Source organism: Camelus ferus, chromosome 17 (genome assembly GCF_009834535.1).
Source record: "Camelus ferus isolate YT-003-E chromosome 17, BCGSAC_Cfer_1.0, whole genome shotgun sequence".
Lineage (NCBI taxonomy): Eukaryota > Metazoa > Chordata > Mammalia > Artiodactyla > Camelidae > Camelus > Camelus ferus.
In genome coordinates, this window is record NC_045712.1 from 40,284,935 (window position 1) to 40,302,199 (window position 17,265).

Here is a 17,265-nt window from a genome sequence, read left to right on the forward strand (position 1 = left end):
ACCCTCAGGAGTCAGTATTTGGCTCAATAAGTCTTTTTTTTTTTTTTTTTAATTTAATTGAAGTACAGTCAGTTACAACCTGTCACTTTCTGGTGTACAGCATAGTGTCCCAGTCATGTATATACATACATATATTCATTTTCTGGCTCAATAAGTCTTGAAACTATTTCCAAAATCATCCTGTGATGCTTCTCTGGGATGGTGAGCACTAGAGCCCTGGTGCCCTTGTTTTTGTCATGTCCTGGCTCTTGTGGCTTCCCCACCTCAGGCCTTTGAATCCCACTGGGACTTTGGGCACAGACTGGACTGTGGGAAGCAATGGCCCTCCCTCCACCTTGGACCTCCTGTAGACTCCGATACACCCAGTCCCAGTGCCTCCGGCCCCAGGTGCAAGCCCCAGGAGCGGAGACTCATCTCTGCCGCTTTGGAAGGAGGAATCTGGTTAGCAGTCCAAACAGTGAGGCTAGAGGTAAAGGTACCAGTACGAGATTGGTGGCTCCAGCCAAAGAGGACAGTGGCAGCAAGGATGGAGAGCAGACGACAGATTCAAGAGGGGCTCAGGGAGAACTGAGGGGCCCTTGTGGCTGACTGGATGTGGAAGATGAGGAGCCAGTAGTACTGGGTGATTCCAAAATTGATGGCTGGGTAGCTGGGCAGATTGGAGGGTCATTGTTCATTGAAAGAGGAAACAGAAAAGGAGGAAGTATGAGGAGAAAGGAGCTGAGTTCCACTGTGATTCTGTTAAGTTTGAGCTGCTTGTGGGACAGCCTTGTGAAAAATCAGCGATAGGAAAGTGTCTTCTTCCTTACAAATGTACTCATTTCCTTTGGATGCTCTGAAGTCTCCTTTCTGCAGGCTCCAGATCTTAGGATTCTAGCCATACAGAAGGTTGCATGAAAAGGAGAGTTAGTGTGCCTCGCACCTTTGTACCAGGTGCAAGCATGTGCACAGTACAGGAACATGCCGCAGGGCAGTGTAAACTCCCCTCCCCCGCCCCGTGTGTCCAATAGGCTTTGCTGTGTGTTTATTTCTAAGAGATTATGGATTGCCTGTGCATAAGACTTACTTGTGTTTCTGCTTTTCACTCTCTCCACTGCTTCTACCCTCCTAGGATTGATTGTTGTCTTATAATTTGTTGTCTTCTGAATTCTGACCCATACCAAAGGCCGAGGAGAGTGACCATGGGTCAGTGTTACTTGTGATTGTTACTGGTATTTCCTACCTTGACTGTTGAGACCCCAGCCAAACTTTTTACTCTGGACATTCGAAGTCTTCTAGTGCTGTTTACGTCCTCAGATATTAGAATAAAGAATAACGCTCTGTTGACAGTGAAACCGCTTTGGGAGGGCTGATCACTTTTTAGTGGTGTTTCCTTGCTGTGCCCTTGGTGTTTCAGAGCTGTCCTCTTTAAGCACTGAAGCAATTAGTTTTGAGAAGGCTGATTCTTCAGGGTCCAGTGCTCTCCTGCCTTTCATTTGCTGAAGCTGTACATTTTAATGAAGTTGTTTCATCTCTGTTGCCAAACACAAGAATTTTGTTGCTTCAATTCTAATTATCTCTACCAACAAATGCTGTGTTTTATTAGAACTCTCAAGTGCCCTGTTTGTTAAATATCTATACACTATGGCATTGGCCTCACAAATTAGGTCAGCTGTGCTTACGGGGTTATGGGTGAAGGAGTTAAATATTTTTGTCATAATCTTCTAGTGCAGTCAGATGGCCTTCAGTGTCTGTGGGATGTCGGTGATGGCTTCTCCCATGAACTGAGCCTCACTTCTCACCCTGCAGCCAACATAATTACTCCATGTCTCAACAGTGTGGCTATCAACTGTGGCTCTAGTATGTAACTTAATTCTTATGGGAAGGATGTTCATTTTTTTCCTTTCCTGTAGTTGCCTGATACCCACATCTTTTTTTAAAAATTGAAGTACAGTTGATTACAATTCTGTGTTAGTTTCTGGTGTACAGCATAGTGATTCAGTTATGCATATATATATTCTTTTTCATTATGGGTTATTACAAGATAATAAATATAGTTGCCTGTGCTAAACACTAAGACCTTGTTGTTTTTCTGTTTTATTCATAGTAGTTAGTAATACCTACATCTTGCTTCCTGGGTTGCATGTCTTACAGCAGGTGATCTGTGTTAAAGGCTCTTCCAAAGCCAGGAGATCCCAATGGTGGTGACACAGGGCTGGGCACACTGTGGCAGGAGAAGAGGGAGGGCATTGTTACAATAGTGGCCCCAAATCAGGATTTCTTTGCCTCTTTCCACCCCATGCTCCAGACTCCTTTAGGTCCTTGGGTCCCCAGGTGGTGTTGGTTAACCTGGGGTGTGCTGACTGGTGACTCTGACATCCCTCCCTCCTCTCTCCGGCTCGATCAGTGTCACCAGACATCAGTGCTTGGTGACTAGGGGCACTAGCTCTCCCATCCCACAGATCAGATCCCAGCTTCACCACTGGGGGGCTGGATGATCCTTGACAAGTTACACATCACCTTGTTGACCTCGGTGTCCTTGTCTGTATAAAAAGGGAAGAACTGTAGCCACCTCTGGGTTTTGTTGAGGATTAAATGAGATGATATGTGTTCAGTGCTTGGGATACAGGTCATGGCACTTGGTACCTCATCAGGATCTCATCAGTTCTGCCTTGTCCTGCTTAGGACCATGTGGCTGCTCTGGCGCCACCTACCGAGATCAGCATAGAAGCTGCAGGTGCCTAGGGCCCTGACCCTGTGCTAGAGGTCCTGTTGTAGGTCATCAGGTGCTTCCTTAACTCCTTATACTGCTTTCCTTGCGTGTGTTGGGATGCCAGTAGTGTGGACTCTTTGTTTTACTAGTGAGACATGAGGATTGAAACAAATGCCAAGATTTTGCCCAGCTTTCTGTTACAGTCCTTTGACCCTGGGTCTCATGAGGACATTTTTAGGGAGAGGGGCTATCTTAGAGAGGCATCCAGTGAGAGCACAACCTTTGGTTGGAATCATCCCTCCCCTCCAACTCTGGCTTCAGGTCTTTGAACCAAAGGTGTGGGTCCCTTTCCTCTGAACACCAGTCTTCCAGGGTCCCGAGGAGAGCTCTGGCCCCACATATTCGCCCTGGTGTTTTTTCCCTTCATATAATCCTCTACTCTGACTTTGAAAGTAAATATGGTGTTTTTCAAAGCATCGTTTATCCCCTGTGGGCTATAAATACCGTTGTGAGCAGCAAGAACAAATCTTATTAAAGTTGCTAAGAGAAATGAAATCATTCACTTTGATAGAAGTTAATAGAAGTGTGCTTCATTCATATTTACACCTTCTCAACTGCTCTTCGCTTGTTGTTAGTGTTCTTTCTGGGTGGAAATGATGATCTAGGCCACAGCAGTAACTGTCTTGGTTCCCCTGGAGAACCACATCATCTTGAGCAGGAATAATGACTGTTCCATGGTCTCCCTCCCCCATACTAGATAAGAAGTGTATATACCTTCTAGAAGGAAGAAGAACGAAATGTAATTCTATGATACAATTTTTATAAAGCCTCTACTTTATATTGAACAAAGTTCACAGCCTATGAATGGTTTGAAAATTAGCAGGAAAGAATCTGCAACAACAGTGTTTATAATAATGGCTAGAATAGAAAAAGAACCATGTTCCCCAGTCTGGTACAGGATTATTGGTCTGTTTATTCTCTGCGTCAAATATTGTGCCCTAAGTACTCCCAGTAATAAGGTTAGTGGGAGCTTTGGATAATCTGAGTGTACCTTCATACCCCTCTGCAGATAGTGGGGCTGATGGAGCCCTTCCTTCTGCAGTGACTCAGGAAACTCCAGGCCAGGGGTCTCAGGACCTGGTTGGTTGACTGGGGTGCAGTCCTGGGTCCTTAGTGTTCAGGAGTAATGGAGATTTGGAAAGTTGATTTTTGTACTTAAAGGAAATGCATATGTCAACAAGTGGTACTCCATGAGCACAAGGGAAAACTGAAGTGTTGGCTTTAGAACAAGCCAAAAATATTGCCGAGAGCCTAGAAAAGGTGCATTTAATCGTAAATACACATAGATGGAAGGAACAGTAGATTTATCTCTGCTAAAACTGACCTGTCTTTGCTGACAGACTGGTCTTTGAACAAGGAGTGGTATGTGTTATTTTACCAAAAAGAGACTTGTTAGCTTCTTTATTCTTCACAAGAGTAGTTTTCCTATGTATCGTTAGTTACTTTATCATGAGTAACATGTCATATCATCTTGGTGCTTATTAATCACCCTTTCCTTCCATCTAACTGTAAGAATAATTAGATGAAATTGGTGGCAGACCACTGCTTCCACATTAATCTTCTTAAGCTGGCGTCAGTGAAACATTCAGATATGAACATCCACTCTTAAGTATGTGTTTCTCAAGAATAGAAGTTTAACAGACTCACAGACATAGAATACAAACTTGTGGTTGCCAGTGTGGTTGTGGGTAGGAAGGGATAAACTGGGAGTTCAAGATTTGCAGATACTGACTGGTATATATAAAATAGATAAATAAGTTTATACTGCATAGCACAGGGAAATATATTCAATATCTTGTAGTAGCTTTATGGTGAAAAAGAACATGAAAATGAATTTATGTATTTTCATGTATGACTGAAGAATTGTGCTGTACACCAGAAATTGACACAACATTGTAAACTGACTATACCTCAATTAAAAAAAAAATTGAAGTTTAAGAATAGATGTGCAAGAAACATTTCTATCAGAAGAAGATGATCTGTATTATTAGAGAGTTTTAAAATATTAAATGGGATTAGCAAAAAAAAAAATAGAAGTTTTCAGGCATTGGTATTTGGAAAGCAAATCTTTTGTCTTATATAGATATGGTTAAGACTTGTGAAATCAAGTAGCTCTCATTGGTGGGGTGTACACATCTGTTGACTGCAGTTTCAGAGGCAAATGCAGTGTTGGTATTTTTGGAAGCTTTGGAAACAACGTGTTCATCAAGGGACTTCTGGCAGTTCTGCTGCATGTCCTCACCCTGAGACCTGGGCTGTAGGAGCCACTACCCCTCTGGACTGTCGCTGGTCACCAGGACACAGAAAAGAGGGTAATGAAGCCCCCTCTGTCCCTTAAAAATTCTGCCCAGATGAGTTTAATTGGCCAAAGCAAGTCTCATGGGCATCTCTCATGAGTGGGCAGGAAAATGCCATCCTACTGCTTACTTAGGGGAGAGAAGTGGGAAGTTTTGTACATTTGTAATGACTAACTCAAGGGCAAAGGTGTAGATTGATCATTAAAATGGAAAACTAGTTCCTTGAAAAGACCAATAAAACAGGCAGAGCTTTGGTGATCAGTAAGAAAGAGGGAGGAGATGGTGTAAAAGGTGGTATCAGTAGGTTCAGAGAAGATAGATGAAAACAGAAGAGACTGCTGTATATGATTGTATTACAGTATGTGTGAAAACATGGACATGACACATGATTTTCTTGGGAAATAGAAGTAAAATTGGATCAGTGTGTAGATTCCCGAGTAGAAGGTGTTTTTCAAAAAAATATTTGAAGGTCTGCTGGTTAAAATAAACAAAGCCCAGTTGGCTTTATTAGTGAGTTCTACCCAGTTCCCAGAAATAGACATTAGATACACAATTAATATTTGTGGAATAAAATGGATGGACAAGTCTAGCATGAAACTGATACTAAAATCAGATGAGGATGTCACTTATAGGCTAATAAAATTTAAGAACATTGATGCAACTGTCCTAAAAGAAACTAGCTAACAGAACCTTGATGTACAGTAAAAGAACCTAAATCTGCCCAGTCATTACCTTCTGAAGGAGATATGCCTTTCCCGTCTTGTTTAAAATTGCAGCCTTTGGAGGAGGGTATAGCTCAGTGGTAGAGTGCATGCTTAGCATGCATGAGATCCCCAGTACAGTGCCCAGTACCTCTATTAAAATAAATAAATAAACTTAATTACTTGCCACCCCGACCCCCAAAATTCCTGAAATCTTAAAATTGTAGCCTTCCCCTGCTACACTCCCAAACTGCATTATCTTGTTCTGTTTTCTCCCCTAGTGTATATCATCTTCTAACATGTCATGTAAATTATTTACTATTTATTGTCTTCCCCTTCTGCTACAAGGTAAACTCCACAAGGGCAGGCCTATTTTTTAATTAATTTAATTTTTTTTGGGGGGGGGGTTGTTTTGTTCACTGGTATAAGAGTACCAAGAACAGTTGACACTTAGTAAATATTTGTTGCAAAAATGAGTTAATTGTAAATGCAATATGGGATCCTGGATTGGCTTCTGGAACAGAAAAGGACATTAGTGGAAAATGTGATATTTGAATAAAATCTTTAGTGATTAGTGTTGTACCAGTTTTAATTCCTTAGTTTTGTTGTGTATGTTGGTTAGGTAAGATGTTAACATTGGGCGAAGCTGGGTGAAGGGTATATGGAAACTCTCTAGACCATCTTTGCAACTCTTCTGTAAATCCAAAACCACCTCAAAAGAAAATTTTTATTAAAATTAAATCCAAAGAATTCTAAGGTGCTTCAGCATTTAAAAGGTAAGATTAAATTTCCATTTGCATGACACCTTCTCCATGAGTCTCATCCTGACCACACAATTTAAGATGATATAGAGCCTCACTGCTGAACTCTCAGTCCTTCTTTCCTGCTCTATTCTTTTCCTTTTTTGCCAGAGCATTTTGTTACCTTCTAACACATTATCCAATTTAATGACTTATTTTTGCCTGTTGTTTGTTGTCTGTGTCTGTGAAGACAGGGGATCTTGTTTTGCTCTTCATTAAGTATTTGTTGAGTGATAAAATATAATTTATGTCTAAAAAAATGGAGCAAATCATATATTTCTGTGGGGGGGGGTGGTGTGGTGTGTGAGAGAAAATAAGAAAGGGTCTGGATGAAGTTGGCTACGTTGATTCATCTTTAGAATGGGACTGACTATTAAGCATGTGGTCAAGGGGAGGGCCAAGCTGGGGGTTGGGCACGGGCTAGAGTAGGGGAGGACCAGAGAAGCCCTTACTCCCAGCGAGTGCTTGGGTTGGGTGCCTCCTTTCTCTCTATACCTTAATGCGTCCTGCTTGCCTCACCTAGTCCTGGAGCTTAAAGACTATTTTTCTACTGTTTGAAATGTTACAGTTTCAGTTACTATCCATGTTAGTTGTTTAACCTTTTAAAAATTAAGAGGAATGAAAAAGGAAACAAGAAAAAAGCAAGTTTTTATTTGTTTTTTGAGATCCCTTTAAAGTTACCAAGGAGTTACCTTTTTGTCTTTACCCTGAGAAGTTAAGATTGAGGAATTACTCATTCTCCTCATTCTTTTTAGGACCAAAGTTACTCCTAGCTCTAGGATGTGAAGTGTTAGGGTAAGTGAAGTTTACTCTTTCAGGTCCCACATGTAGTTTATTACACTGGGACAGTGACACGGCAAGTCATTTCCAACATAACCATCAATGTATAAGACGGAAGTAGGAGAACAGCAGTACCAGTTTGCTCTCAGAACTGCAGAAATGTTTCTTTAAGTAGTTTTTCTTCTGTGATCTCAAAATCACTTTCAGGTGTGGTCTCCTGAGTTCCATGTACTTGATTTCTGGTCACTCTGACTCCTTTGTTACCCACGTGAAGCACGGAGGACCATGTGGTTGTCCCTCAGCTCATGGGCAGGGGACTGCATGGACCAGCACTGGTGCTCTGAGTGATTCATGCTGCCCACCTGTCTTACTGATGGGGAGCCCCTTCAGATGGAAGGGTCTCCCTCATTCAAGTGCCAAAAGATAATCATTCAACCTTGCACAAAGGATGAAGGGATGGAGGTCATTTGATCTTTTGTCTTTATTATGATATAATTCTATTTCTGTACAGTTACAAAGATGGTGGTCTATTGCAGGAACATCAGGAGAACATCCTGGGTAACACCATGCAAAGTGTGATTGCATTGCTCAACAATTTGATTGCCTGCAAAGATTCGAACATGAAGCTACTTTATGAACAAGGTAAATGCATTTTAGAATTCCTCTTTGATTATTCTGAGTTTTGTCTATTTGTAAGTTTCCTCATCTTACATCGTAGAGAGTAAAATACTCTAATACTCTTTATAGTTGATCAATCAAAATAGACATTTAAAGATCTACAAATAATGATAATACTACCAGCAAAAATGGGAAGGTGGTTAGATTGTGATAGTTTCTCTGAGTTAATTCATCATCCTTTGTGGCACAAATCAATAGGCACTCCTTAGAGGTGATAAACCAAGAAATAGAAGTGCAAGTGTAAGTATTTAGACTTATTGCTGCTGATCAAAATAAAAGCATATATGGTCAAAAGCACCTTGGAAAATGAGACTGGATGAGTTGAGGGTGGCTTTGCTTTACATCTTATGCATGTGTGTCATATTAAAACTTAAAACTTTTTAGACTTTAAATTTTAGAGCAGCTTTAGGTTTAAAATCAAATTGAGAAGGAGGTATAGAGATTTCTGGTATACCCCTTGCCCCCATACATGCATAGCCTTCCCCATTATCAACATCACTCACTAAAGTGGTACTTTTTTTTTTTTTAACCAAAGATAAACCTACATTATGATTACATCATAATCACCCAAAGTCCATAGTTTACATTAGTGTTCTCTCTTTGGTGTTGTACATTCCGTGTGTTTGGGCAAATGTATAATGATGTATATCCATCATTGTAATATTATACAGAATATTTTCATTGCCCTAAAAATCCTTTGTGCTCTACCTATTCACCCCACTGCCTTCCACAACCACTGATCTTTTTATTGACTCCATAGTTTTTTGCCTTTTCTAGAATGTCAGTTAGTTAGAATTATACAGTAGGTAGCCTTTTCAGATTGGCTTCTTTCACTTGGTAATATTTAAGTTTCCTCCATTTCTTTTCATGGCTTGATAGTGTATTTCTCTTTAGTGCTGAATTATACTCCACTGTCTGCATGTACCACAAATTATTAATCCTATAATTCACCTAGTGAAGGATGTCTCGACGCTTCCAGGTTTTGGCAATTATGAGTAAAGCTGCTGTAAATATCTGATTTTTATGTGGACCTATGTTTTGAACTCCTTTAGTTAAATAGTGAGGAGTGCAATTGCTAATCGTTTGCTAATTGTTTAATTTTGTAAAGAACCTCCAAGCTGTCTTCCAAAGTGGCTATACCAGTTTGCATTCCCACAGTAATGAGAGTTCTTGTTCCTCAACATCCTTGCCAGCATTTGGTGTTGTCAGTGTTCTGGATTTTGAACATTCAAACAGGTGTGTAGTGGCAGTTCATTGTTTTAATTTGCATCTCCCAGATGGTGTATGACATCGAGCATTTTCTCATATGCTTGTTTCCCATCTGCTCTAGTGGATATGGGTAATCGCCAGTCTTTGGCTGTTACAGGCAGTTCTGCAGTGAATAAGCTTATAAATACATAGTTTCACATGGAAGCAGGGCTACCTATAGAGTAAATTCCTGAAGTTAGAATTGCTGGATCACAGGGCCTATGCATCTGTAGTTTTCATAGATATTGACAAGTTGTTCTAAGCAGTATGCCAATTTATAGTTCCATCAAGGCGCGTGAGATTGCTTGTCTTCAGATCAGAGAGAGCGTGTTATGTTCTCCTGTTTGTTCGAAACTTCATTGTATCTGTTGATAGTTTTCTTTATATAGGCCTTATGCATTTCTTGTTGTTTATCTCTTCCCAGGAATTTTATCTTTTTTGCTTGCTATTAGAAATAAGGAATTTTCTGCCAATATAGTTTTCAGGTTTTTTTTTAGTATGTGTTTGAAGGTGTTTTTATTTCTGTTTACTAACTTTGCATCTAAGTTAATTCTCTTACTACTTTCCATAGTAATGGTTTTTAAATGATTCTTTTAATTTTCCTGGCTATATACTAATAACCATTGCAAATAGTGACAGTCTTTCTTTCCAGTTGTTATAGTTCTACTTTTTCTCTCTTGCCCAGTTGCAAGATTCAAAGAGGATGAGATAGAGGATATCTTGGTATTGCCTCAGAATCTTTTTTTCTGGTTAAGAAAGTAGCCCTCTATTTAAATTTTATCTTTTGTAATCAAGAATAAAAAATGACTGTGTTGGATACTTTTTTGGCATCTCTGGAAATGCTCAAAAGATTTTTCCTTGAGTCTATTCATGTAATGAGTTACAGTTAATAGAATATCTGATATTAAACTGTCCTAGTATTTGAGTTAGTAACCACATTTAATTGTGATATGTTATTCTTTAATTGTGCTACCTAAGTTCTTTGTTAATATTTTATTCAGAATTTTCCTTGGCCGTTCATAAGTGTGATTGGTCTGTAGTTTTGTTTCTTATTTCTTTCTTTAGAGTGCTTTTTCCCCCTGGATTTCGTTGTTAATGCTATGTTGCTTTATTATTTTTTTAAGGAAGTATTCTCTCTCTTTTTTGGTTCTGGAACAGTTTAAATATCATTAAATTATCTACTATTTAAGTTAGGTAGAATTCCCTTGTGAAGCCATCTGGCTGGTGCTGTTTTTTGGAGGCATGGTAGTAGTGGTAGCCCTTTGACACTGTTCTCTATTTCTACAATGATAATAAATGTTTTCCTGTTTTCCCATCTTTTATAGAGTCAGTTTTAGTGTACTTTCCCAGAAAGTTTTCATTTCATACACACTTTCAAATCTGTCGTCCCAGAGTTGGACAGAATAGGTTCTCATAATAAGTCTCTTATTTTCCTACGTTTCAGAAGTTCTCTCTCCATTACCATTTCTTATATTACATATTTACATTTGTGTATTTTTATTGAGTAGTTAAGATAATGGTTTTACTATTGTGAGTGTATGTGTATGTAATATTTTAGACCAGTTTGGGAATTTACTTATTAGTCCTACTTAAAAAAATTTTCTTCTGTTGTCTATTGATTCATTCCTTATGCTTTTGTTGAGTTTGTTTTGTCATTTTTCTGTCTTTTTGAATAAGACACTTGACTCATTTATCTCCTTTCTTTCTGTTTAATCAGTGAAATATTTAGAGCTATGAATTTTCAAGTATTGCCTTACTGAGGATTTTAACTTGTAGTACTTCCATCATTTTTATTTTCTACATATATTTCAATTTGGTTTATGTTCTTTCATTGAGCCAGTAATTGTTTAAGACTGAGGGCATATTTTGTTTTATTAATTTTGTTATTTTCAGTTTTACTGCACCATGATCAGCAAATTTTGACAGTACTATTTCTACTTCTTAGAATTTATTGAGGTTTTCTATTTTTATGATTTGTTATGTATACTGGAAAAAGTGAGTATTGACTTTTTCCCGTGACAATAACTGGTACTAACATGCCATCCCACCCAAAACAACAGTAAAACTCAATGAAATATGTGAAGCAGTTGTTTTCAGTCATTGGAAAATAGACAGAATTGGGCTGTGAGCCTTGAGAAGGGAAACATATGAAGTGAACCTCATATCCCGTTTTCGTTGTTGTTGTTGTTGTTTTTGCCTAGTTAGGGAAGCAGAGTCCAAGCAGAATACAGAGATCTTGCTGAGCTATGGAGGAAGAGTTTAGTATCCAGGGTTGTGAATTGGTGAATATTCACAGGGGAGAGTATAAGAGAAGAGGTGCGAACAGGGATAGGGCTCAGAGGTCTACACAGAGGTTTCATACAGTCCTTTGTGAGGTCTGGGCTGCACTGCATATGCATAAAGCAAGATTCTGTTAGGCTCAGAAGAGGATAGAGCAGATGCTGTAAGGTTGAGAGCTGAATTGAGAGAGCAGGAATTATGCAGTTATGGGAGATGTAGGAATCCAGCCTAGCCAGTGGACGTCCCTTGCTATGCACCTAAGTCAGGTTACCCCAGTCTGAAACTAAAGGCTACTCTAGACCTGCCAGAGAGTTTTAACCATGTCCTAGGACTAAGGATTAAACCACCCTAGACTGGCCTAACAAAGAATAAAGCTAAGCTCTTCAGGGCCAAAAGATTCACAAGGAATTTAACTGCCTGCTAGAACAAAATGAATACCACTTAAAAGATGACAATACAATCCGTGTCATCTGCGATATACTATCCACAGTGACAAGCATACAACCAAAACTTAATAGACGTGAAAAAGAAGCTGGAAAATTTGACTCATGATGATAATGATAATAATAATAATACTAAAATGTCAATTAAGACAAAACCCAAGATTACCCAGATGTTGGAATTAGCAGATCAGTCTTTTAAACCAACTATTATAAATACATCCAAGGCCAAAGAGAAAAGATGGCTGTAATATGTGAAGAGATAGGGAATTTCGTCGAAGAAGAACCAAGTAGAAGTCTAGAACTGAATATTTTAATATGTGAAATGAAAAATTCCCTGGATAGGGTTACTAGCAGACTGAAGACTGTGAAAGAAAAGGTAACTAAATTTGTAAGATTAGTAAAGGTTTTCCCAAAGAGAAAAAGAAAAAGCTTTCTAAAAAAGTAAAAGAGCATCAGTGGCCTTTGGGACAATAATCAGGCCTTCTCATATATGTGTAATTGGAACCCCAGAAACAGAAGAGGGGTAATGGGGCAGAAAAAGTATTTAAATAAATAATGGCCAAATTATTCCCACGTTGGGGGAAAATATTTGCAACAGATCTAAGAAGCGGAGAAAACCTCTAGCAGAACTGAAAGACAGAAACCACCTCAGCACATAATAGCCAAACTTCCACAAGTTGAAGGTAAAAATTTGAATGTATTCAGACAAAATGACACTGACCACAGATCAACAATCTAAGTGATGGCTGATCTCTTGTCAGAAACAGTGGAAGCCAGAAGAGCAGAAAAATATTTTTAAAGTGCTGAGGTGTAGTATAAGTTGCCAGCCTAGATTTTTATATTCAGTGAAAACATCTTTAAAGATGAGGGTGAAGAAGGGCGTTTTGGATAAATGAAAAATATGAGAATTTTCTGCCTTATGGTAAATGATAAATTAGCCTTTCAAGATAATAAAGGTTTAGAGCAGGAAGTGTAGACAAGAAGTGGATGATTTGAGGGATTTAGCTGATAACTGGTTATGAGCTCCAGATATCACAGCAAAAGGGGTTTAGAGGTTGGGCATGGGTGTGGGGTGTGGCCTCTGAAGAGAGATGTGTACATCCTCTTGCTGTTTAGACCACAGGAGATGGTGGCTGACCGGGAGTCCTGAGCTGCTTGTGACAGTGTAAGAAGAGACAGGGGGCGTGATGAGTCCAGACGGTCTTAAGGCTGAGAAGAGTCATCAGGCTGCAGATGTGGTGGGGTGAGGAAGAGGAGTGGGGTTCCAGGAGTACAGAGAGTTTGGGCACTCCTCCCTGGCCCTTGCTGGTGTAGGTTAGAGGGGAGAGGCGGGGAGGCTCTTGTGGTCTGCAGAAAGTCTGGGTGCATTCTCTAGAAATGTGTCAGGTCTGACTTTTGGTTATACCCTGCTGTTCTCCAAACTCCTTGGCTACTAAATGTGTGGGCTGATTTTTCCGAAGTTGGGTAAAGATCTGATAGGTAGGATGTACTTTGTGTTATATGGCAATAGATGTATTATAAAGGCAATAGATGAGAAACTTAAGTCTCAGAGTACTTGCATCGAGTGTAAGATGAATTTGTAAGGGATTAAGCATGTGACGTACATAATTGGCAGCACTTTTCCGTTCCTAGTGGTACATAAAGTAATGCTGTTCCTTCTGATCAGTGGCATCTTAGACTCAGTGAAGTATCGTAGGTAATCCTCACTGCGGCATTTGCCACCTGGTAGGCATCCCATGAAGTACACAGATTCTGAGAAGTAGGATCACTGATGTGTCACCTGTATGCAGCTGCATTGTATAGTTCAGGTTTTTTGCTTAAACATTTTCAATTTTAAATGAAACGTGTAGGGAAAGAATTAAAAAACAAAGTAAGATCTTTTGTTTATATTTGAAAAACATTAGGGTTATTAACATTTTAAAATTGGCTGCTGGCTCATCCTGTGCAGTGACCTTTTAATAATGGATATTAATTCCGACAACAGTTGTGCCAGCAGAGCTGTCAGCAGAATGGATTTACATGACACACGGCGGCAGCCGAAAAACCGGTAGCACCTCCAGAGGAGCACTGAAGGAAATGGTGTTTGTCCCTATTGGTTTATGGTGTGTCAGAAGTCAAAACGCTCATTTCTTGGTAGGTTTACTATAAAGCTACCCAAATCGATTTTTACCCAAGAGACCCAAAAATTGCTATGAGGGTAGTTTGGGCTTTGAAAGTGTACTTGATAGCTCTCTTAGGTTCCTTTACATTTAAGAATAGCATTCAAAATGATATTGTAGAGCAGGAGTCGGCAGACTTTTCCTGTAAAGGATCAGATAGTCAATATTGTAGGCTTGGAGGCCGTTGTCAATACTGCCAGTATAGCCGGAAAGCAGCCACAGAGAATCCATAAATGAGTAGGCATGACCTTGCGTCCATAAATTAGATTTATAAAAATTAGGTGGCCAGCCCACTAGCCATGGTTTGCCAACCCCTGTTGTCCAGTAACTCAAACTGTCTCAAAACTACTCTCAAATTTTCACATCAGCGTATTTGTAAAATCTAGTTACTAACCTGTGATTTGACTCAAGAAGTAACAGAAAATGACATTTAAATGAATACATTCAGAAAGAGGCTACTGCCTGCACAGTAGTATGAAGATGTGTAAAGAAAAAGTGGAATATTTGTCTGAAGGATTTACTCTAAAAAGCATAAGAAATACATCTTACTATGTTAATTACCCTTTACTAGATAACAGTCCACCCTTTCAAGCCAAGTGACTTACAATAACAGCCACTTACTTGCTTATTCTTCTGAGGGTGACACAGGCTGGGCTCAGGCATGTGTCTGGAACCTCAGCGGGGCCGGGGGGACGTTCATCCTCTGGGAGGCGCCCCCAGCCTTCTTCCCTTGGTGGCCACGTGCAAGAAGAGCCTGAGTGGAAGCTGCCATGCCCCTGTGGCCTGGGCTTAGGAATTTTCTGGCACTTCCATTCCATGCTGTTGGTTGAAGAAAATCACTAAGCCATCCTGGTTCAGGGGATGGGGATGAGGCGCCATCTCTGATGACAGGGGCTGCAGTGAATCTGTGGCCATCTTCAATCTAGTACAAGTACCCAGAGTTTGAGAATCAGAGCTTTACGTGGCCCTTTGACCTGTGCACACGGGGTCAGCAGAATACTCTGTAAAGAGCCAGGTTTATGTCCTGTTGGCTTTGTTGACTGGAATCTGTTGCAGCTCTTCAGTTCTGCTCTTAGAGCATGAAGCTAGCCACAGACAATAAATACATAAAGGGAGGAGCATGAATGGGTATCACCCTGATCTAGTCTGGTCAGTCTTTCAGCAAATATTTGTTTGCAAGGCATCGTTCTCGGTGCAAGGAGTACAGCAGTGAACAAAACCAGCCACATCTCTGCCTTTGTGGAGCTTACATTCTGGTGGGAAAAATAAACAACATACCAAAGGAATGAACAAGAGGTTTTGTTTATGTTAGATGTTACACGATGATAAATACAGAGGAAAATGAAAGAAAGAAAAAGGTGGAGGGAGATGAGATACCTGGGAGGAAGTGGGGTTGAAATCCTACCCTGGGGAGCCAAAGAAGACCTCACTGTGATGGTGGTGAAGTCAGAACTGGAAGGAAGTGAGGAAGGAGCCAGGCAGATACCTGTGGGGAAGGTGGGCGGAGAGAACAGTGAGTGTGAAACCAGGGCCAAGCCCGCCCTGGTGTCAGAGGACTTGGGCGGGGTGAGGGGGGGAGGTGGGGGACCAATGTGGCTGCAGCAGAGGGAACCCTGGGGGAACAGGAGGAAAAACCAACAGAACTGCTTGGTGCTCTCAGGGTGCACAGGGTCATTTTTGTCAAAAGCTATTGAAAGCATCAAAATCACTTGGAAACTTAGGGCTAGCCTACAGTTCAATTTGAACTGAGGGTTAGGAAATTCGTTGGCAATTACCAGCTACATGCTTACCTCTCCATCTTGTCTAATTTGTGAAGATTAGCTTTGGGAATCAGTGGGGTGGAGGAGCGTCCCCTATGTGGCTGATGATAATCTAGGTGGGAAAAGCTTTGCTGTAGACTCAGCTCCCACCCAGAGCTGGCCTCTTGTCTGTGCTCACCTGAGGAGTTGCTGTGTGAATGGGTCTGAAAGGAATCAGAAAGCCCTTTTCCCCCACACAAGGCAGCACCCTCCACTTGTGAGGATTTCTAATTGTTAGAAAGTGTTTGTTTACACTGAACTCAAATCAGCTTCTCTGTAATTGCTACCCTAGATGATTCTGGTTTTCCTCATTGGAACTACTTAGACAACGTTTGTTATTTAACTTATTCTGGTGTTAATTGTGCAAGTAAAGTTTAGACTATAGTAATAGAGTTGATGTCTTGGAATAGCTATATTGAAGATGCCGGAAATATTTTATTGAGTTTTTTCAGCTACCTATTGATAAGAGACATTTATTTCCTTACTACTCTGTGTAACTATAACATCTCTTGTTAACACATCTGTCAGTGTTTGTTGTTACTTGAGTTCATTGTTCACTTTACTTCATCCTTTGTTGAGGAGGATATATTCAGTTATTTTTGTTCATTCTAGATGGCATGTATTTCAAGTTCTGTTGGCTGTTGGTGGATTATAAACTATCAAATAACTCAGTAAATTTTAAAAAATCTATTATTTTGACTCCCTTATCTGAGGGTTAGCTGAGGGCTCAGCTTTAGACTAGGCTGGGAAGACTATTACACTAACAAATTGCCTAAGTTGGGGCAGTTCCAGTGGACCCTAGTGAAGTTGGGTTCTTCTGTTTGGTTCTGAATTAAACCCTCCCAATCCTTAAATGTATTCAATGGCATATTTTTACATCTTTTCTTCCCTCCATATATGCTTGTTGAGAACCTTATATACACAACACAGTGTGTGCTGGATTCTTTTAAGGTCACCAAAATGGATACAGTTTCAGCTGCTCAGTGATTTATCATCTGTTCTCACCCAGTTCCCCACTTTTGGAACCCAGCGGACTAATGTCTGAGGGGCAGATCCTGTTTTAGAGTAAATGAAATGAAATTCATTGGCAGAGACTAAAAACATAATCTTGGATTTTGCAGAGTAATTTTGGAGGAGCTATAAACTTATAAGAAATTACCCTGTTTTTGCTTCTTTCACTTTGTCTGACCTCAGTCTTGAAATATGGAGAACTATGTGTTAAATAGATGGAACTGCTCACTTGTCCTTCTTTACTGTTCCACTAAGATGGCATGGCTGCATGTCCTTACTTCCTCTCCCAAGAGTCTCCTCACCAGGGCTCACTTAAG

The 17,265-nt window shown here is 40.1% G+C and overlaps 1 protein-coding gene across 1 annotated transcript in view; it reads left to right on the top strand.

Annotated features, from left to right (window-relative positions):
- The window catches only part of ULK4 (unc-51 like kinase 4), a 442,995-nt gene that overhangs the window by 230,994 nt on the left and 194,736 nt on the right, over window positions 1–17,265 (top strand). Inside the window, 1 exon segment of the mRNA XM_032459157.1 lies at window positions 7,867–7,972. Within this exon segment, the coding sequence (XP_032315048.1) occupies window positions 7,867–7,972 (106 nt within the window).